Source organism: Labrus mixtus, chromosome 13, assembly GCF_963584025.1.
Source record: "Labrus mixtus chromosome 13, fLabMix1.1, whole genome shotgun sequence".
NCBI lineage: Eukaryota > Metazoa > Chordata > Actinopteri > Labriformes > Labridae > Labrus > Labrus mixtus.
This window is the reverse complement of record NC_083624.1, coordinates 17,859,552-17,877,378: the sequence shown is the minus strand read 5'-3', so window position 1 is coordinate 17,877,378 and position 17,827 is coordinate 17,859,552. Positions and strand designations below refer to the sequence as shown.

General features: G+C 42.0%; 1 protein-coding gene across 1 annotated transcript in view; it reads left to right on the top strand.

The window, feature by feature from the left end:
* gli2a (GLI family zinc finger 2a) overlaps positions 1-17,827 on the top strand; it is an 81,246-nt gene that overhangs the window by 16,214 nt on the left and 47,205 nt on the right. Inside the window, exon 2 of the mRNA XM_061053996.1 lies at positions 1,913-2,052. Coding sequence (XP_060909979.1) covers positions 1,938-2,052 — 115 coding nt within the window. The 5' untranslated portion in view covers positions 1,913-1,937. The remainder of the gene's footprint in view (positions 1-1,912; positions 2,053-17,827) is intronic.

The following is a 17,827-nucleotide window of genomic DNA, read 5'->3' as shown; positions in this document are numbered from 1 at the left end:
GTTCAGTTTATATGTTGCACTTTGAACTCCACTCACAAAATGATCATGTCTGGAAAAAACACCTGCAACTTCTGTTCTGTTTAAAAGTGTTTGTTCATGTCTCTAAATTTTGGAAATATTTAGGATCGGAACGTTTTTTTGTTGACCGGCTGAAACCGACCTGAGGAAGAGAATATGTTTACCGACAAGCTAATGTATCCGAGTATAATTTACATGACGTCTTTATCGTAGCAGCACATACAGCAACAGTACGACGGCTTTCAGTAGCAACTGACGTAACATCCGCTGTTTCCACGGCAACCATAAACATGTCATGTCTGTCATGGCGGCTCTGTCATGACCCATTACAACTATTAATTGACAGATGTCTCTTTATTTGATCAATTTTGGAAATATTTGAGGTAATGTAAGTACTCAACAAGAAAAATGATATAACATAGGTTAAGTCAATTTTTACTTAATTTAGATATTTTAGTGTAAACATTCAAATTCTACATCAAGAGATGACGTCAAAATGTGCAACAATTAAAAATAATTACACCGGCAGACTCATAACTACTGCAGAGTTTAAAGGGTTAATGTCTTCCTTTAATGCTTTAAAGATTAGTGTGTGCTTATTTACAGCCCAATATTACTTAAACATCAGTGTGAGTGAATGAGGAATGAGCTGTTTCAGGGTGTTGTTTTTGACCACTGGGCACAAGTGAGGACATTAACACATTTTCTTTACAAGAATTTAGACTGTGCAAGTTTAGTTTTAATGAAGTTTAAGTCCTGTAGCTGCCAGCAGGTGTGAGGAGTGTACTTTTCTGATTATTATTTGACTTTGTAAACATGGAGATATGTTGCTTTCCTTGCACCTGTGGAATATGAAGTCACTCCCTCTGATCACATCCAGTTGCTCAGTCTTGCAGTGTCGTCATCTCAGCGTTTTGTCAGACGTTCTCTCGTGTGTGTGTGTGTGAGAGCAGGTGGAAAAGCGTCGACCACGAGCTCGCTGCAGAGCGTTACATGACTTCTCCCTCCCCGGGCTGGGACGGGGGTCTTGTTTGTTCTCGGCAGAGGATGATCTTGTAGGTCCCACCAAGTCAAACAAGTGGCACGTTGCCAAGTCGTGGAGCCATTCACACAGACATGAGGAGGTATTGACACAGTGTGTGCGGTTAAAACCACAGCGCCAACAGCCTCTCACGTTTACAAATGGAACAGAGGAGCACTGTGAACTCATGACACCAAACTGAGAAACCTGGGTGTGCATGTGTTTTTGTGCGTCCGTGTGTGTGTTCAGGGCCTGACCTGATATTATTTTCACTCAAAGAATAAACACACACACACACACACATTTATGGTGAAATTGCTAAATATTCTACACTTAAAGAATCTGTTCATACATAACAAAATTGTAACTTGATGGAAATAAACGACACTGCGGCTCTTTTGAACGTCTCTTTGCACTTTATAAAACTCCTGGACAGCTCAGTTGATCCACAACTTCAGATGGGTTGAACAGTGGATCAGTGGTTAGGGATGCTGCCTCACGACAAGAAGGTTCCTGGTTTGATTCCCCGTCTGACAGGAGCCTCTCTGTGTGGAGTTTGCATGTTCTCCCCGTGCATGTGTGAGTTCTCTCCGGGTTCTCCAGCTTCCTCCCACAGTCCAAAGACATGCTCGTTAGGTTAACTGGTGACTCTACACTGGCCAGTAGGTGTGAATGTGAGTGTGGCTGGTTGTCTGTCTCTATATGTGACAACAGTCCAGGGTCTAACCCCGCCTCCCGCCCAATGACCCCCGTGACCCATAGCAGGGGAAAGTGGTATAGATAATGGATGGATGGATGGATGGATGGACGGATGGATGGACGACTTCAGATATTCAGTCTAACATTCGTTTCTCTTTTTTTTTGCTTCTGAAGGTTGTGACAGACACTGAAGAGCAGCATGGAGACTTCTGCTCCAACAGCCACTGAGAAGAAGGAGTGTAAGAGTTCAGGTCTGGACGGAAGCAGCTTCTCAGAACTCCCAAAGAAGCCATCGCCAACCACTCTGACCAGAGGTACCTTTTCTTTTCCAATCATCTTCTCTCTTGCCCCCATCATGGTAGATGTTGATACAGGGAGGATATTCTGTAAGCTTGACAAATATCAGCTACAAAATCAAAGTACTGTCATTCAGTGAACTTGCAGTACGATCTAGGCCTCCTGTATGGTGCGTTCATGAACTCTAAAGTGCAGTGAACTGAAATGTTATGGCTACTCACATAAGTAGCTGGGCAACACATGAAAGGCTCAGACCAACCGACGGAGGCCGCGTGGTTCTGAGATGTCAGGGAATGGCTGATGGAAAAAAATGTTTTAATGAGGTCGAAAGACCTTGTTCTCACCTCCCAAGTGTAAATTTCATGAATTACTAAGATCGGCTGGACAACATGGTGTATCAGAGGCCTTGGATACAGGCTGGAAAGAAGAAAGCACCTTTGAAATGCTAAGAAGATGTCGTATGACATTGTGGCTTTAGCCGTGTTTCTGCTTAATGATGGGCTTGGTGGCCTGCCACGAGAGGAGCTATGAGCATTAATTGTTCAGGGGTGAGAAACTAGGACGATTCAGTGCGCCCTCCCTGGCACCTCAACAAAGAGGACACAAGTTTTTCTAACCAGCAAAGATAAATATAAGATAATATTGTGCTTGCCACGGCATGAATTATTCAGTCATTTACACAGTGAACACCATTGTGTGTCATGTAGACTGCTGGGGTTTCATTTTCATAACCTTCCACCACTGTAAAAAAAAAAAAAAAAAAAAAAGTGGTGTGCACCCATCAGGGTTTATTTGTGCTTGTGAGGTAACACGGAGGGTGCAGGGTGTGCAAGATTCTCACTACAAAGGGGTCATAATTAAAAGATGAGCGCTCATGTTTTCAGCAGTGGATGTGTGATGAAAACTCGTCATAACGAGGTTTGAGGACCTTGTTCAGGCTCCGCTGTTATAAATTACTAATGCCTGCTGGTGGAGTGCTCTGGTGGACACTTAAACCCCTCAGGAAGAGACTCTGGCATCATCTGAGGGCCGCTGCAGGAACCAACCATTCAAGTAGTTTTACTGTTTAATGAAGGGCCTGGTGGCCTGCCATCACAACGCGCACTTCCTCTCACACAGAGGGACGGTGGAAGTAGGACATTGGTATGCCATGAGATAGTTTGAATGCTTTTGTTTTTGATTACTCTTTCTTTTTATTTGAACTTTTACTCAAATTAGTATGCATGTGGAGACAACAATGTGGGACAAATGTGAATAAATCAAGAAGCTAGGAAACATTCTTGTTGCTTTACTTTACAGCCCTCTTTTCTTCAGCTTGATGGTATTCAAAATGGAATCACAAAGTAGTCCTAAACCCATGCAGCCAATACTCTTAAGCTTAAAAAAAGAAAGAAAAAGAAATGCCACAAAGTCATTAAAACATTACTGTCCATAATTGTCTCTCACTTTCTGTTTAGGTCCCTTTATAAGTTCCTGTTGGGGTCCATTTGTGTTTGTAATTACTGTGTTTTATGTAACTTTTTTGTTGTGCTGCTGCCCCTCTTGGCCACGACACTCTTGTAAATGGGATTCTTAATCTCAATGAGGTTCTCCTGGTTGAATAAATTTAAAGTAAATAAAAAATGTCTCTCTTTCTAATATGGAAATGGGAGATTGGTTAACAAAAACTACTTGGTCAGAGCGCCGTAAAGCCTAGTGGTTATTTCGCCCCGCCCCTGTGTGCAGAGGCTGTGGTCCTCAAAGTGCACTGCCCCGGGTTCGACTGACCACCGACCTTTTGCTGCATCTGATTCCCCCGCCCCTCTCATCCTATTTTAAACTCTATCCACTCTACCCTCTCAAATAAAGGCACAAAAATAACCTTTAAAAAAATGTCCTTGTTAGTTGAGGAAACATGCAGCATGGATTTAACAACAACTACACTATTGTTGGATTTTTCTTTCATACATGAATTTGCACTACTCTCCACAAATGATTGCAACCCCCACTCCAACTAGACTCTGTCTTCCTAGTCAGAGACAAGGTACCGTCTTATATTTCTGAAGACGAGCCTAAAGTGGAGATCATTGAGATGCCTTGTGGTTATGGTTGTCATGATATTTGATACTTTTCAATACCAAGTTTAAAATGATTCAATCTCTGTTATTTTAATATTCAATAGTATCACAAAATACCAAAGCTTTTTAACGTTTTTTGGAAATTAAATCAAGAAATTAACAAATATTTGGTGCCTAGGACCTGTATTTTATAGCCCTAGTTTCAAATCAGCCTTCAAGACATTTGATGTTTTACTAGAATCGTTATTAAGTGTAAAAATATGATATGTGTGTCTGAGAGTCAGAGGGGCATTACAAAGTGTCAGCACATGAAGACTATAGAATAAGAACAGGCTGAAAGCTCAAAAGTGTAACTTAAGCAGCAACATCCTGAGAACATCTTGTTCACCCTAATCCGATGTGTCAGCTGGCCTCAACTCTCATAACTTGTTTCACGAGAGCTCACTTTGCTTGTGTTTCATGGAGACATGTCTTGCCCTGTTGAACCTGTCTCCGAGTGTTGAGACATAACGGAAGTGTGTCTGTGCCACTAATGCAGAGTATTTGTCAGGGTCCGAGAGGAAGTGGAGAAAGGAGGGATGTTGGGAAGAAGAAAAAGAAAAAAAACCCAGGTCGGGTTCAGTCTGTTTGATAGGAATCAGGCGTCTTTCTCCGAGCCTTGTTAATGGTTTTAAATGGGCACCCACATTTTGTGTGACAGCCTGCATCTGTCTCGCAGCCACAGGGCGTGCTTCCACAAGCTCGGCCCTTGCAACCTGACTCCAAAGCTCCGGGATTTATGAGTCTGTGTCGGCTTGTGCTTTACCATGTCAGAGTAACATGTGTTCAGATTAGGTGCCCGCTACCAGGACCGTAAAACATCTCACGGTTTCAAAGGAATACCTGTGATTGATGCACCCCCCCCTCCTTCTCCCCACTTCACACCAAAGACTAGCATGGATGCTCAAATTGGCTCAGAAAAAGTACGGTTCAAGCACGAATCTGCCAACTTCATGTTTTACGGCCTTATTTTATGCTGAGAAAGTTTGCAGAAGGAGACTTCTTCCATCATTTCTCACGCTGTTGTTGACTGTACGAGGCCAGTAGAGCAGACGAGCTCGGTAACACTCTGATTATTTCTTCAGAAGCAGTGAGTTGAGTCTTTTTTTGGTGGGGGAAGATTTCAGACTTTCGGAAAGCAAACTCCTGACAGTTGTTGATGTTCTTCAGCATACAAAATGCACAGATAGTTATTCACAGGCGCCAGAAAAATATGTCCTCATTGTCAACACTTGCTGAAGAATACAGCATCAGATCAACCAAAGTCCATATTTCCCCCTGAAGTTGGTTAGCCGCATGTTTGATTTAGAGTGTACGCTGGGTAGCTGCATGAAGAAGAGAAATCTGGTATAATTAATCTTGCAGGGAGTAAAGCATGGCTCTGCGATAACAAGCAGTGTGTTAATCATCATGAACCATCATGGGTAAATCTTGAAAGGTCTCCACTGGGGTCTCTGCACTGCCCATAGAGCCTTTTTCTGGAGGGTGCTCTGAAGCAGGTCATGCCCCCCCTCTCCACCCAAGGCGGAGAAAAATGTCCTAGAGAAAAATAGAGCCCCGCCTCTCCGAGCTTCCTCCCAGTCCGCCGGCCTACTCCAAAGGGACAGCCACTAATCTTCCTGAGAAAGAGATTTCTGCCTTTCTTTCTACGCTCCTAAATGAGGCTGTGGTTCCACATACTGGGTAAGAGTTGGATGAGGGGGTTGGTGGGGGGGGAGCTCAGCGGTCAGGCATATACAGAAATTACCGCATTCATGCCAGACCCCTGCGCCCTCCTTTGGTTTAACTCCTTGGCCTTCCAACTCAGTTGAAAGGATCAGAGAATTTACCTTCTGATGCCTTAAGTATTCTGTCCACTGAGTGAAAATGATGCATTAAGGGAGCATTATTTTGTAATTTTCCTTTTTTTAAAGAACAACTGTAGCTCAGGTTACAAGTCTGTAGATACAAGAAACAACTCCCCTGACTCCCAGAGCCTCCAAACATGTCAAAGGTTTCATTTTTACATATCCCCAGAATTGGCTCTATCAGGTGTCATCTACAGTAAAAATATGTGAAAGCGTATCAATAATACTTCACTGATACTTGAGAAGATCTGGAGGCAACAAGCTTACAGGAAAGCTTATTGACTAAGTCCTTGTATTGTTTATTTTCCTGTCAGGGTCTATACACTGACACACACTGTCAGGAACTCACTGCTGTCCCAGAATGACTTTAACAGAGACTGATTATGTTTCTCTCCCGGAATGAAATTTTTTTTTTTAGCCTTTGTCTTTTAGCAAACCTAAAGCTTCGCCTGCAGATTCAGTGTTCACTGGATTTTAAGGCTGTGATGACCGCTATGTGCCTTAACTTCTGACTGGACTCATGTTGTACAACACACACATTCACATATTCCCCGTAAGCCTGCTTGGGAAAAATCTTCCCAAAATATGTAATTCAATAATAACTGAGGCTTCTCACAAGGGATCCTGCAGCATCTGTCATGTTCTTTAAACGTATGCCAGCATTAACCAATAAATGACTGTCCAAGCAAAAGCTCTGGATGTCCATCATAAAGGGAGGCAGATGACGCAGTAGAAAGGCCAATTGCATCTGCTTGGGTTGGCAGTGGGGTGCAATGGAGGGGTCAAACAATTCAGGACTTTTTGCCAAGGAGACCAGGGTCTGTAAGGCCATTTCAAAGTAAGACTGTGTCAGAGAGGACAAAAGAAGACCTATAATCAGACACTTAGCACATAGTAGCTTGTGCATTTATATGGATTCCAAATGTGGCCAAGACACAGCATCTGTATTTGGTGACCAATGGAGGAGAATCACATCGACTCATCCCAACTTCATGTTGAAAAATGTGTCTGTCTGCGTTCACACATCCAACTTATCCCAAAACATTTTTGGAAATTTTCAGGAGTTAAGTGCGTGAAAGCACTATCAGTCTGTCTTTCTCTGTCTTATATTTGATTTACATTTTGTTCGCTGGCTGGCCGAGACTGGATTTAAAGATTAGTTACGCTAAATAAAAGCAGAAAGGGGTGTTCTCGTTTTGGATTTCATTTTATTTTCCAAGCCTGTGGTACTCACTGAAGTTTCAGTCTTCATCATCACAGAAGGTCTGGCCTACATAGTAAAAGAAGAGAGCTGCAGTTGGCCTCCCCCCCAAGTGATTGCTAGCGATTGTTCACCACAGTTTTGAAGCGTAGCTTGCTCCATATAGATGTATTATCATGACTACTGTTACATTTTATTTAAAACTGATTTAAACATAAGGTTCCTGCATTCTTTTTTTATGTTTACTTGAAATAACCGAGCGAAGAAAATGGTTAAAAAATCCATCCACAGAGTTCAGAGGAATTTTTAACAAAGTTGAAAGCACGTTGGAGACTTGTCTTCCTCGTTTTCTCAAAAGGAATTTCTCAGAACAAATGTTTATTTTAGTGAATACTGAGAAGGCAGCCATAAAGGCAAATATTAAGCAGCCTAGTCTTCAAATTGCACTTCTGAGCCAATGCCTGTAGTTTATTGACTGAATGACGGACTCACAGCCTTTGGCAGGTCTCTAATGTGGTAATGAAACATAAATCAAACTCAAATGAGAGGATGTTTCTGATATTGGTTGTTTCCTTGGAAAAGGCTGCCTTTGCTTCAAAGCCTCCAGAGTTTAAAAAGCAAAGTGGTATGCTGTGGGCAATGTCTGCGAATATAAATCTCTCTGTACCAGAGGCGTCTGCGCACACAGGGCCCAAAGACAACATGTTACATTCCTCGTCGTTTACAAGCAGAGAGAGAGAGAGAGAGTGGAGGTGGAGGCAATATATGGATGCTTTAGGGGATTAACCAACACCCCCGTTAGCCAGCTTTCCCTCCCCATCCCTCCAGTCTCTCCATTCCTCCTTCACTTTTACCTTTTTTCTTTTGGTGCTTCATCCTCTCTTAAACAGAAAGCTTTCCCCCAGCATGCAGAGTGTAATCCATGCCCCTGCTTCTAAGACGCTTCCTGTGTGTTTTGTTTGTTGGACTGATGGGAATCAGCCCAATACGGTGGCTGGCTCTCTCCTCTGCTTTAAGGTGTCGCCTCAGGCAACGGCTTTCTTTTGACGGGGAAGACGCAGCAGGTTATTAAAGAACTTGTTGAAAGAGCATTTTGATGCTTTTAACTCTCCATCTCCCTGACCCGGCGTATCCCTCATTGTCCATCAGAGTTGGGCTTCCAGTTTGCTAGATTCGGCTACTTTCATCGGCTAATGTAGCCCTCACACTCACAGTTCAAGTGAAGCAAAATAAACGTCTGAGGAGTTTAGACGTGGTAAAACAAAAATGTGTGCTAGCTGTAAACACGGGCGGGAGGCGCTTGTGTAAACAGGCCTGGTTCCTATGGCTGAGTTGGTCTAGAGGCGGACAGTTTGTGGTCAGGCTCTTCCGGTTCGTACCCCCTCCCCCCCCCCCCTCCACACACGCACACATACACAAACACGCACACCCCCCTTCGACTGCAGACACAGCTGTGTTCCGCCTTCAGAGAAATGCTGCTGGAGGAAGTGAATTAATCACAGCACTGCAAAAAAAGCCCACTCACCCATGATGAGAAGTGCATGTCTGCAGTTACTGAGGCAAAAGTCAAGAATACATATAAGACCATATACACCTGGAAAAAGTTTGCATCAACACATTTACCTTCAGGGAGAATTGTAAACATGTTTATATAAATGCTTCAGACTTTTGTGGCCCCCAGCAGACACAGTTGTGCCGGACTAAACTGAAAGGTTGGTGTCTTTCAAATTGTGTTGTAGCTGCCACAGAAAACAAGGAGAGGAAATAGATTTCTTGCCGTCAGTGAAATTCCTGCCGAGTGGAACACTGGTTCTCGTAATTACAGATCTAAGGTTTCGCTGCTGCTGCTGCTGCTCTCCAGCCTCTGCTAGCATTTAGCAATTAGCTTAATCACTGCGAGCTCTGGGGCAAAGTCACATATAACAGGACTTGTTCTCACAAATCACCTGCCAGCCAGCGGGGGAACTAAGTGAAATAGTTTGAAATAAAACGGTCAGAGGCAGACACAACACCAGCCGGCCCTGTCAGCGGCTAGGTTAGCAGCGGAGGCGGCGGAATTCCATAAACATTTATGAAATAATAAACTTTTACAGCATGGTCACATCCCCACGAGCCGGGAGTCTTTTTTTCCAGACGGCGTGTGCAGCCATGACATTGGCCATCCACAGTGGCATCAATCCAAAGAGAGGCCGTAGACGAGTTGCAGTAAACTGTGCAACCAGCAAAATAAGCAGATGAGGTTGCCTGGGTAAATACAGGGGAAGCAATTTTAAACAAACAAAATCTGACTCAGTCTACAGTTCCCTGGCAACTGGAACATGTCCCAAGAACAGGAACAGAGAGGAAAAACTGAAAGTTCAAGATTAAAGAGAAGTATGTATGACAAGGCCGTTTTTATCACACATGGAGAATTTAATTAATTCTTTGTTGCTCTTATTGCAAAACGAGTTGGCTCAGCTTTCATCATGAGCTCGTAAAAAGTCGTTCTCATGATAACAAAGAAAACCATGTTTGAACTAGTTCAGGTTAAAGACAATAGGCTTTATGGAAATATCTGAATTCAGTGTTTATCTAATCTACCGTATGTGTTCAGTATGGGGTTTGATCAGGAGGTCTTTAGTGTGTTTTTTTAGTGTATAAATGGAAGCAGGAAGCGTCCCACATCTCCCTCTCAGACTTCTAAAACAACTGTACACCCACAGAAATACATACATATGAAACTGCTTGCGGTTGAAGGAAGGGCTTTAAGTTTTTCTCCTGACAACTAATCCTGAAAGACGATACAGAAAAATCCAGGGCAGGTAGGTAATGTGTCCTTTTTGCTCTTGAGATGCTTGTCACATATCCATTTCAACAGGTGCAGGTTAATGAACTGTTGCACTTTTGGAGAGTTGCACTATTTGTTTCCAAACGCCTCCAGTTCTAACTCAAGTTGACACATTAGAATAACATCAATCTTCTCATTTAGTCTGAGAAAGAAAGACAATCAGCAAGTTTCCTAACAATGTTTACCCAATTCCCTAAGCTGTCTTTACCTAGAGGTCCACTTATTCACTCTGAAATATCAGTCAAATACATCTCATGGTCTTTTTTTAGAAATAGTGCTTATTGAGGAGGCATGTGTTGAATATACTGCTAATGTATGATACTTCACAGAGACACTCTAAGAGGACTTAAGTCAGATTAATTTAGTCAAATAGAAAAGAGACAGAATTCCAGCTGGAGGCTATTTTTTCCTGCACAGTTCTTCTTGTACCATTCTTTACTTCAGGATAAAAAAGGTTGTTTTTTTATACAGCAATAAGTATGTATTTGCTACGGTGTCATATCATTTTTGAGAAAGTGCTTCAGGACCGCACTACTATTAGTCACAGTGCTCTGTAATCACTGCAAAGCCTGTCATGAAGGCATTGTATGGTTGTCATGGTCCCGGGTAAAAAAAAAAAAAAAGCAACCAAAAATGCTGCCATATGGAGAACAAATTTGTAATGTCCTTCATCATACAGCTGCAGAAATATGGCAGCAGAAACAGGAATGAAGACAGTGGTTCTGTAACTGCTGGGTAGCAACAGATGATTCAGTGCTGCTCCTGGCAGGGTTTGGCAGAGTTCTTGAAATAAGCCACTTCATTTCTAGAAAATGTACTTCTACGATTTGACTCTTAAATTACTTTTAACACTTGGCAAACACTACAGACTTTTCTTTGACCTGTCTAGCCTGAATGGCCAGAGCACTGTTATTACCTTTGTCTGTATAAAACATGGACATAATCTCAATGATGTTAGCCTCTGATTTCTGAATCCCAACGATGGAAGGTAACCATGTACGAAGGCTATCTCTGCCTAGTATCCAGTCAGTCTAGGAACAGCCCGTCAGTCAACCCAGTCACACCCAAATTTATCTCTTAGCTCTTTTCTCGTATCCTTCTTAAAATCCAATCGGATAAGTAAAAAAAAAAGAAGAAAACCCTATTAAGTTTTTACTAATAAAGAAATGAGCGACAGAGACCAAAGCCCCTTTTTGCCATGCTGTGTACATGTTTTTTTCTGCTGTAAAAATTGACACTTTAATAAAGGGGTATAGGGTAAATAGGGTTAATGGGGATTCCCTAGCTTTTGCATCCAGCCTCCAGTGGACCCTCGAGGAACTGCAGTTTTCTGCTCTTCCCTGTTCACTTCATTACACCAGAGTTTGCTGCTTGGTTCAAATGTATGAAGGTGGCAAAAATATAAAAACACAGATGAATACAGTATCAGCCCTTCATAGAGTGCAGCTGAGAGAATCAATGCGTGTAAACACAAGCACATTCAAGCCGAATGTACTACAATCCTCTTGTGATATATATGTCTTTCTGCATGTGTTTAATGTGAATGTAGACAAAAAAATATGAAAATGTGGAAAAAAAGGTTAAATTGAAAAATAAATATAGATTTTCTCTGCAAATGCTGTTTTTTGAAAATGGAAGAGGGCCTGAGGCTCATGAAATCAAACATAAAATATGTTGTTATTAGAAATGAATTGATATAGTAATCACGGCAGTAGCTCAGTCTGTAAGGACTTGGGTTGGGAACAGGAAGGAGGGCGGTTCAAGACCCAGTGCGGACCAAATCTGGAATTTGGTCTGGTAGCTGGAGAAGTGCCAGTTTACTGCCGAGGTGCCCTTGAACAAGGCTACCACACACACACACACACACACACACACACACCAGCTCAGGAGCATTAAATGACACTTCAAGGTGTATCCCTTGCCTTTGGCTTTTGTTACATATGTGAGGAGGCAGCTGTCTAATAAACAGTCTAAGAATGAAAAGGGTTGGCTGAATGAGAGCCTGTGTGTTAGCATAGCGTGTAAGCCTGTTGTGTTTTGTTTGCCAGGTGATTTCCCCAACAGTGTTAGCTAAGCCGAAGAATTCTTGGCTCCGGCTTCAAAGAGAAGCAGCGGGGTCGTCCCCTGGCAGCAGCGAATACAGACATGTTCACTGCTGACATGAATGTGACATGCACAAAACTGCAAGAGAACGCAGCTTGACCACCATCGTCATACAGTCTGTGATTTATAGAGGTTTTTACAGAGAGACATGTAGAGGACGTGGGTTGATGATTTTTGAAGATGACATTTTTAAATGAACATTTTTCCCCAACAGTGAAAAACTATCATTAGTTTCAGCTCTTTATTTTAATCACACCTTCACATTGTACCTGATAATAACCTTCATTGTCGAATGTCACGTTGTTAGCGGGATTGGAGACGTAAGTGTCTTGTATGTATTTCCAGCGACACTATAATGTACTTTAATTATGTACCGTGTTTACACTCTTTCATTGAATTGCTTTTTTATTTATGCATGCTGGGATAAGAATCCACCACCACAATTAAGTTCTGCATATCTGCCACTGCAACCACAACATACATCTGTTACAAATGTTTCTGTAATTTGTTCCTCATGATGGACGTCGCCATTTTGCTGGCTACAAAACAAATCTACCTACAGGTGCAAAGAAAGTAACCGGAACCTGAACAACAATCGATGTTGTTTGTAATACACATTTTATTTTAAGACCACAAAATATTTACTTTTCTTCCTTTTTCTGGCCCGTAAGTGTGAACGAAAAGTTTACATTGTAATCCTATTTTCATGGGACTGAAAAATGTATCTTTAGTGTGCATGTCCTGTCTTACTATCAGCTCTGACCATGATCACTTCAAGCTGCTACCCACTTTGGATTGTTGTTTAATCAGAGATTATGAAGTGGGAATAGTCTGTCATGGTAAAATATTCTTCTGTCTGGCATGTTGTGGCACGGGGATATTTCTGTAAACACAACTGATGCACAACATTTATTCCTCACATGGTACTTTGACACCTCATGACCGACAGATCCCTTGGCAATTTGCACATTTAACCATCACTTTTAAAAAGTGTTGTAGCACGTGAAGGTCTGCTCAAAGTAGAGAAAGTGTGTGTGGTTTTTGCACGAGTGTCGGTGCACATTCTCTGAGTGTTAGCCTTGGCGAAACAGGTTTGAGATGCTTAAGCGATAAAGGTACTATAAATCCTCTTTATTCAGCAGCGTTGTAGTCTTAAGAGAGAATCTGGCCCATCTGAAATTCCCACGGAACAAAGAGCGAGGCAGGGCGGTGAGGAGCGGGGGGTGACGGAAAGGAAGGGGGGGGGGGAGAGAGAGAGGGAGAGGGTACTCAGCTGAAGAGGGGGTATTGTTTACATATCAAGGCACTTCCTCTAGCTCCCAGGAAAAGCAGTAATTTACCTTACAAGGTTTTACAGTTTAATTTCTCCATTGTGCAGGGGGATAACCCCTTAATTATTGAGGAGGAAGTAGGCCTAAGCCCCGGACAGAGGGTGAGGGCTCACAGGGAGCCTCAGCAAGAGAGCCTCTCACAAAGAGCCCCCGGCCTCAATCTGGATTTCTCACTCCATCTTTGCTGTGGCCATTTTGCCTGTTCATTAGCACTTGTGGGGTGCCTGGACACTTGCCAATTAGTTCTCTACTCCTCATCATATTTCCTCCCGTGAAGCCAGACCAGCTCCCCAAGTGGAGACTTTGAGGCGTCGACCCCCGTACTATGGAGGGGGGTGTTTGGGATTGGCACAAGTTGCCAAACCCCTGGAGGGACCCTTACTCTTTACAAGCTGGAAATCACTTTATAAAATCATCCGACTTCTTGGAACGTTTAATGCAAAAGCCATCTCGTAACAACATTGGTGATTAACATCCAGACTGTGGGACTTGCGCAGAAAGCCATGATGACGGACGTGAGCAAATATTGACTCAAGTTATAAACGTTCCAAGAAGTATGTTGAGTCCAATATATGGACCTACAAAACTATCCATCAGCATAAGGTTGTGCATTGTGTCTGCAGAATTGTGCTGACGGGTTCTGCGTTTTACTTCTTTTAAAGGCAGTTTCTCTAAAATTTACAAGTGCCAAAAACCTGAATTGAAGTTAAGTTTTTCCAGGCTTTATAACACAAGTTAGAAAAACTCTGGTAGAAAGCTGGATTTTAAAGAAAAGGGTTTATATTTTTAAAAAACAGCTGAAAGAAATATTATATTAATCAACTAGTCAAAAGGCAGGTAACTATGGGACGAGCAAACTTTTTGATAATATGAATATTGTTTGAACATCCCCTCCCCCCAAAAAACCAACAACAACAACTACAACATACATTTCCTTGTTCCAGTCTCGTGATTATCACTATTTTCTCAAATTTGATCATAAACTAAATCTGTTGTCATCCAAAGCCAGCTTCTTTTTTTTTTTTTTACATCAATCTCATCCAAATAGTTCTGCAGATTCATCAATGATGGAATTAATAATAAATTAAACAAGAACAAATATTGATCTGTTTTTAAACCAAAGAAGTTCAGACATGAATGTCCTGAAATACCTGGAATAAAGCCAATTGAGGATAAAAAAATAATCTTGTTTGCATGTATTAAGGGGATATGAGCCACAGTTAGATGGTGTCTTATTGCGTTGTTTAAATATCCTTATTAGCTTGTGCAAGAAAAGCTTCAAACTGCCTGTATAGGAAGGTACAGTATATGTGTGTTTGTGTGTATGCCAATGCAGTATGCAAAGATCTTAGCTTTGATAAACATACTCAACATTTTTTGGGGTTATTAAAAATACATTTGGAAGACTCTAAAAGGTACATTTTGCATTAACCTTTTTTCCCCAAACGGCCAGAAAACAGAGGTCCCCAGTCGGTCAGTGTAGTCCGCTGGTCCCCTTCTTGTTATAGAGGAAGGTTTGTGTGTGTGTGTTTGTATTATGCTGACTGCTGAGTGTTTATCTACGGCAGCTTGTCATAGCACTAGAGACGGTATAATTGCCCCAGAATTTGGCCGTTTGGCAGCTGGAGTAACAACTTTAACACAAGGCTTCCATTTTGAATGACTCACCTCACCTCATACAAAGACAGGCAACCAGAACTGCTTATGAAACCAGCCAAGTTATGAGTATGTCTAAGTCTTTTATTTGCTTCTTTGTTTTTACACACAGGTTAAAGACTTCACAAAAGTCTTCAATTAGTGTTGCTCTGCTTCTCTCAAGAGTTTGCATGGTCCAGCTGACTATGGGGGTTCTGTAGATTTATGTTCTTTCATATTTTCCTTTCCCTACAATTATTGCTGAAGACTGCAAACTGAGTATTCTCATTTAGAGCTGGAAGTCATAATCTCATTTACCTTTGGCAAGGACACATAATAAAAACACTTTTCAGTCTAGAAACCCTCTAACCGAACATCATGAGCATTTTTTTACTAATATTTGATTGTTTTTTTTAAAAGCAGCCTCTTCCACATCATCCTCCCTCTGCTCTGTCCTCCACCACTACAGACAAGCATCTGTACTCGTCTGTCTTTCTCCTCCACTCCAACTTTCTCTCGCCCTCCTTCGCCCTTCCCACACCCTACTGCCACACGGTTACTAGCACCATTAGGCTGTCATAACACGGCACATATAACCTGAGGTGATCCCAGAACTGAGTGAACCGAGCGTCCCTGGAGGCAGAGCACTGCCGCAACCAAACAGGATTGCTACCTCATGGTCTGGGGTGATGGGAGCCACATGTAAGCAGAGGCAACCGCCGGCCCTAATAGGAGCTGACAAGTGGCGGTCTGACGGGGGGAGATCAGATGGCCTGGGCTGGCCTATCACTATAGAAACAACGCTCTGTTTCTATAGCCCTGTATAACGGAGTGGTTGGCTTTAAATAGAGTCTTTGTACAGAAGTAACGCTCACCCCTTCTGCTTGGCCTCAGCTTCATGCTAGACCTACACTGCCTTAAACTTAAACGACGCACATGCTGGAACTCATAATGTCCCTTGTCTTTTACTTTTACTTTTTAACATTTACTTATATTGTAAGGATTGTTGTCCATGAGTATATCCCCCAGGGATATCGGGTATCGAGCGAAAGGTGAACATGCGTAACTAAATGTTTCTTTTCGCCCACTGTGACACTTACCGCCGCACAAGAAGAAATGCTATCACTAACCCATGGGGGAATGTGAAAGTTTCACAGCTTTTCTCGAGTGTTAACTGGTATTTAGGCCAGGAAATAGGACAGTGGTGCATCTCTACATTTGTGTGTGGGCTTACATTGGCCATAAAACCATATTATTTAACATACACATCATACACAGCTGGCTGGTTTCACCGTAACACGGACTGCACTTTGATCCTACACTCTTGGAGGATAAGACGATCTCATGAACTGTTTGCGGGTTAAGAGAGTTGGTTTGAAAGAAGTCGGTGCACAGGGGAAATGAGCTTTCTCATTCTTTGAAAATTAGCCCATCCAGCAATCTTCCTAGTTTTTGAAGCTGGAAACTAGATCTTCTCTCATTGGGTTATCGCATTATATTATTGTTGATACGATACTCTATTTTATCCAGAGGGAAACTTCTTAGTTTCTGCACACACTGAACTATCTCTATAAATAGATTATAAAGCTATTGTTACAACATATGCTATTTTTGGGTCAAAATGTCAGTGTATTTATGTCATAATATTTAAACAAATGTATATATTTATAAATGGTTTAAGTACCGTTTTTTATCAGTTTTCATACTTTTAGCATTGTTGTGGTTCATTCACTTGTGTAACTTTACGATGAGGTTTTACAGATTGTAGCAATACTGACCACTTGATGCTCCAAGATATGACATCACAATAAAGAAAGAAATGGAAAAGTCATGTTGTAGAGTTCAAAGGTTAAAGAAAATCCATGTATGAGTAGATGAAGCTGCCAAAAACGCTGTTTTAATGGCCTTTGCTGGAGTCGTGATTCATCAGCGCTCTCTCCTGCACCGCAGCACAGTGTGACTTCACACAGTGTTTAATGTGGTTCATCTGAAGGGAGGGTTAGGAATAATACAGTGGCAGCATGTGGCACCCTTTCCCCACAGAAAGAACAAGAGTGGCTCGACGCAGATCACAACTGTACCACATGTGGATCATTATCAAGAGCCAGTTAGAGACTGTTTTTAAGATGTGATGTGCTTTCAGATTGGGGCTTTGAGGCAGGGGGAAGGGGGGAAAAATGCTTTCTAATCAAGGCCTTGGATAAACAAAAACCGCAGTGCTGAAACTCTAAAGAGGGGACAATCTCTAACCTAAAGAGCCAGATGGTTTTGTTTGTTTCTACTGAAGGAAAACCAAATTAAAAAAGGGAAAGAATTGTATCATAAATCAACATGTAGTCATTTGTTTGTTGATTGCATAAAAGCCGAGAAACCATTCCCCTTGGGGGTTTCTTAAAGACATTTAAAACAACAGCATTTTGTAGCTTTAATAAGTGGAATTCAAAATTGGAAACAGACCGTCGACTTAATTCACCAAGGTTTTTTTGTTTTTCTTTTTGAACCCAGTTAAGATAAGAGCACAAGACTTTACTCTGGATTTGCTCTGGAGCCTGGAGTTTGGCTTCAATCCACGCTGTAATTGCTTCACCATGTGAGTGCTCCGTTGCACCGACTAAAGCTGAGATAGCATGTGAAAGTCTCTCCCATTTCAGCGCGTCTTATTTTAGACTTCCAAAACGTCAAGGTCTGAAGAAATCCCACTGTTATCATCACTTTAGAACTCTTGAGTTAAACATGTGTAACTGTCGGTCTA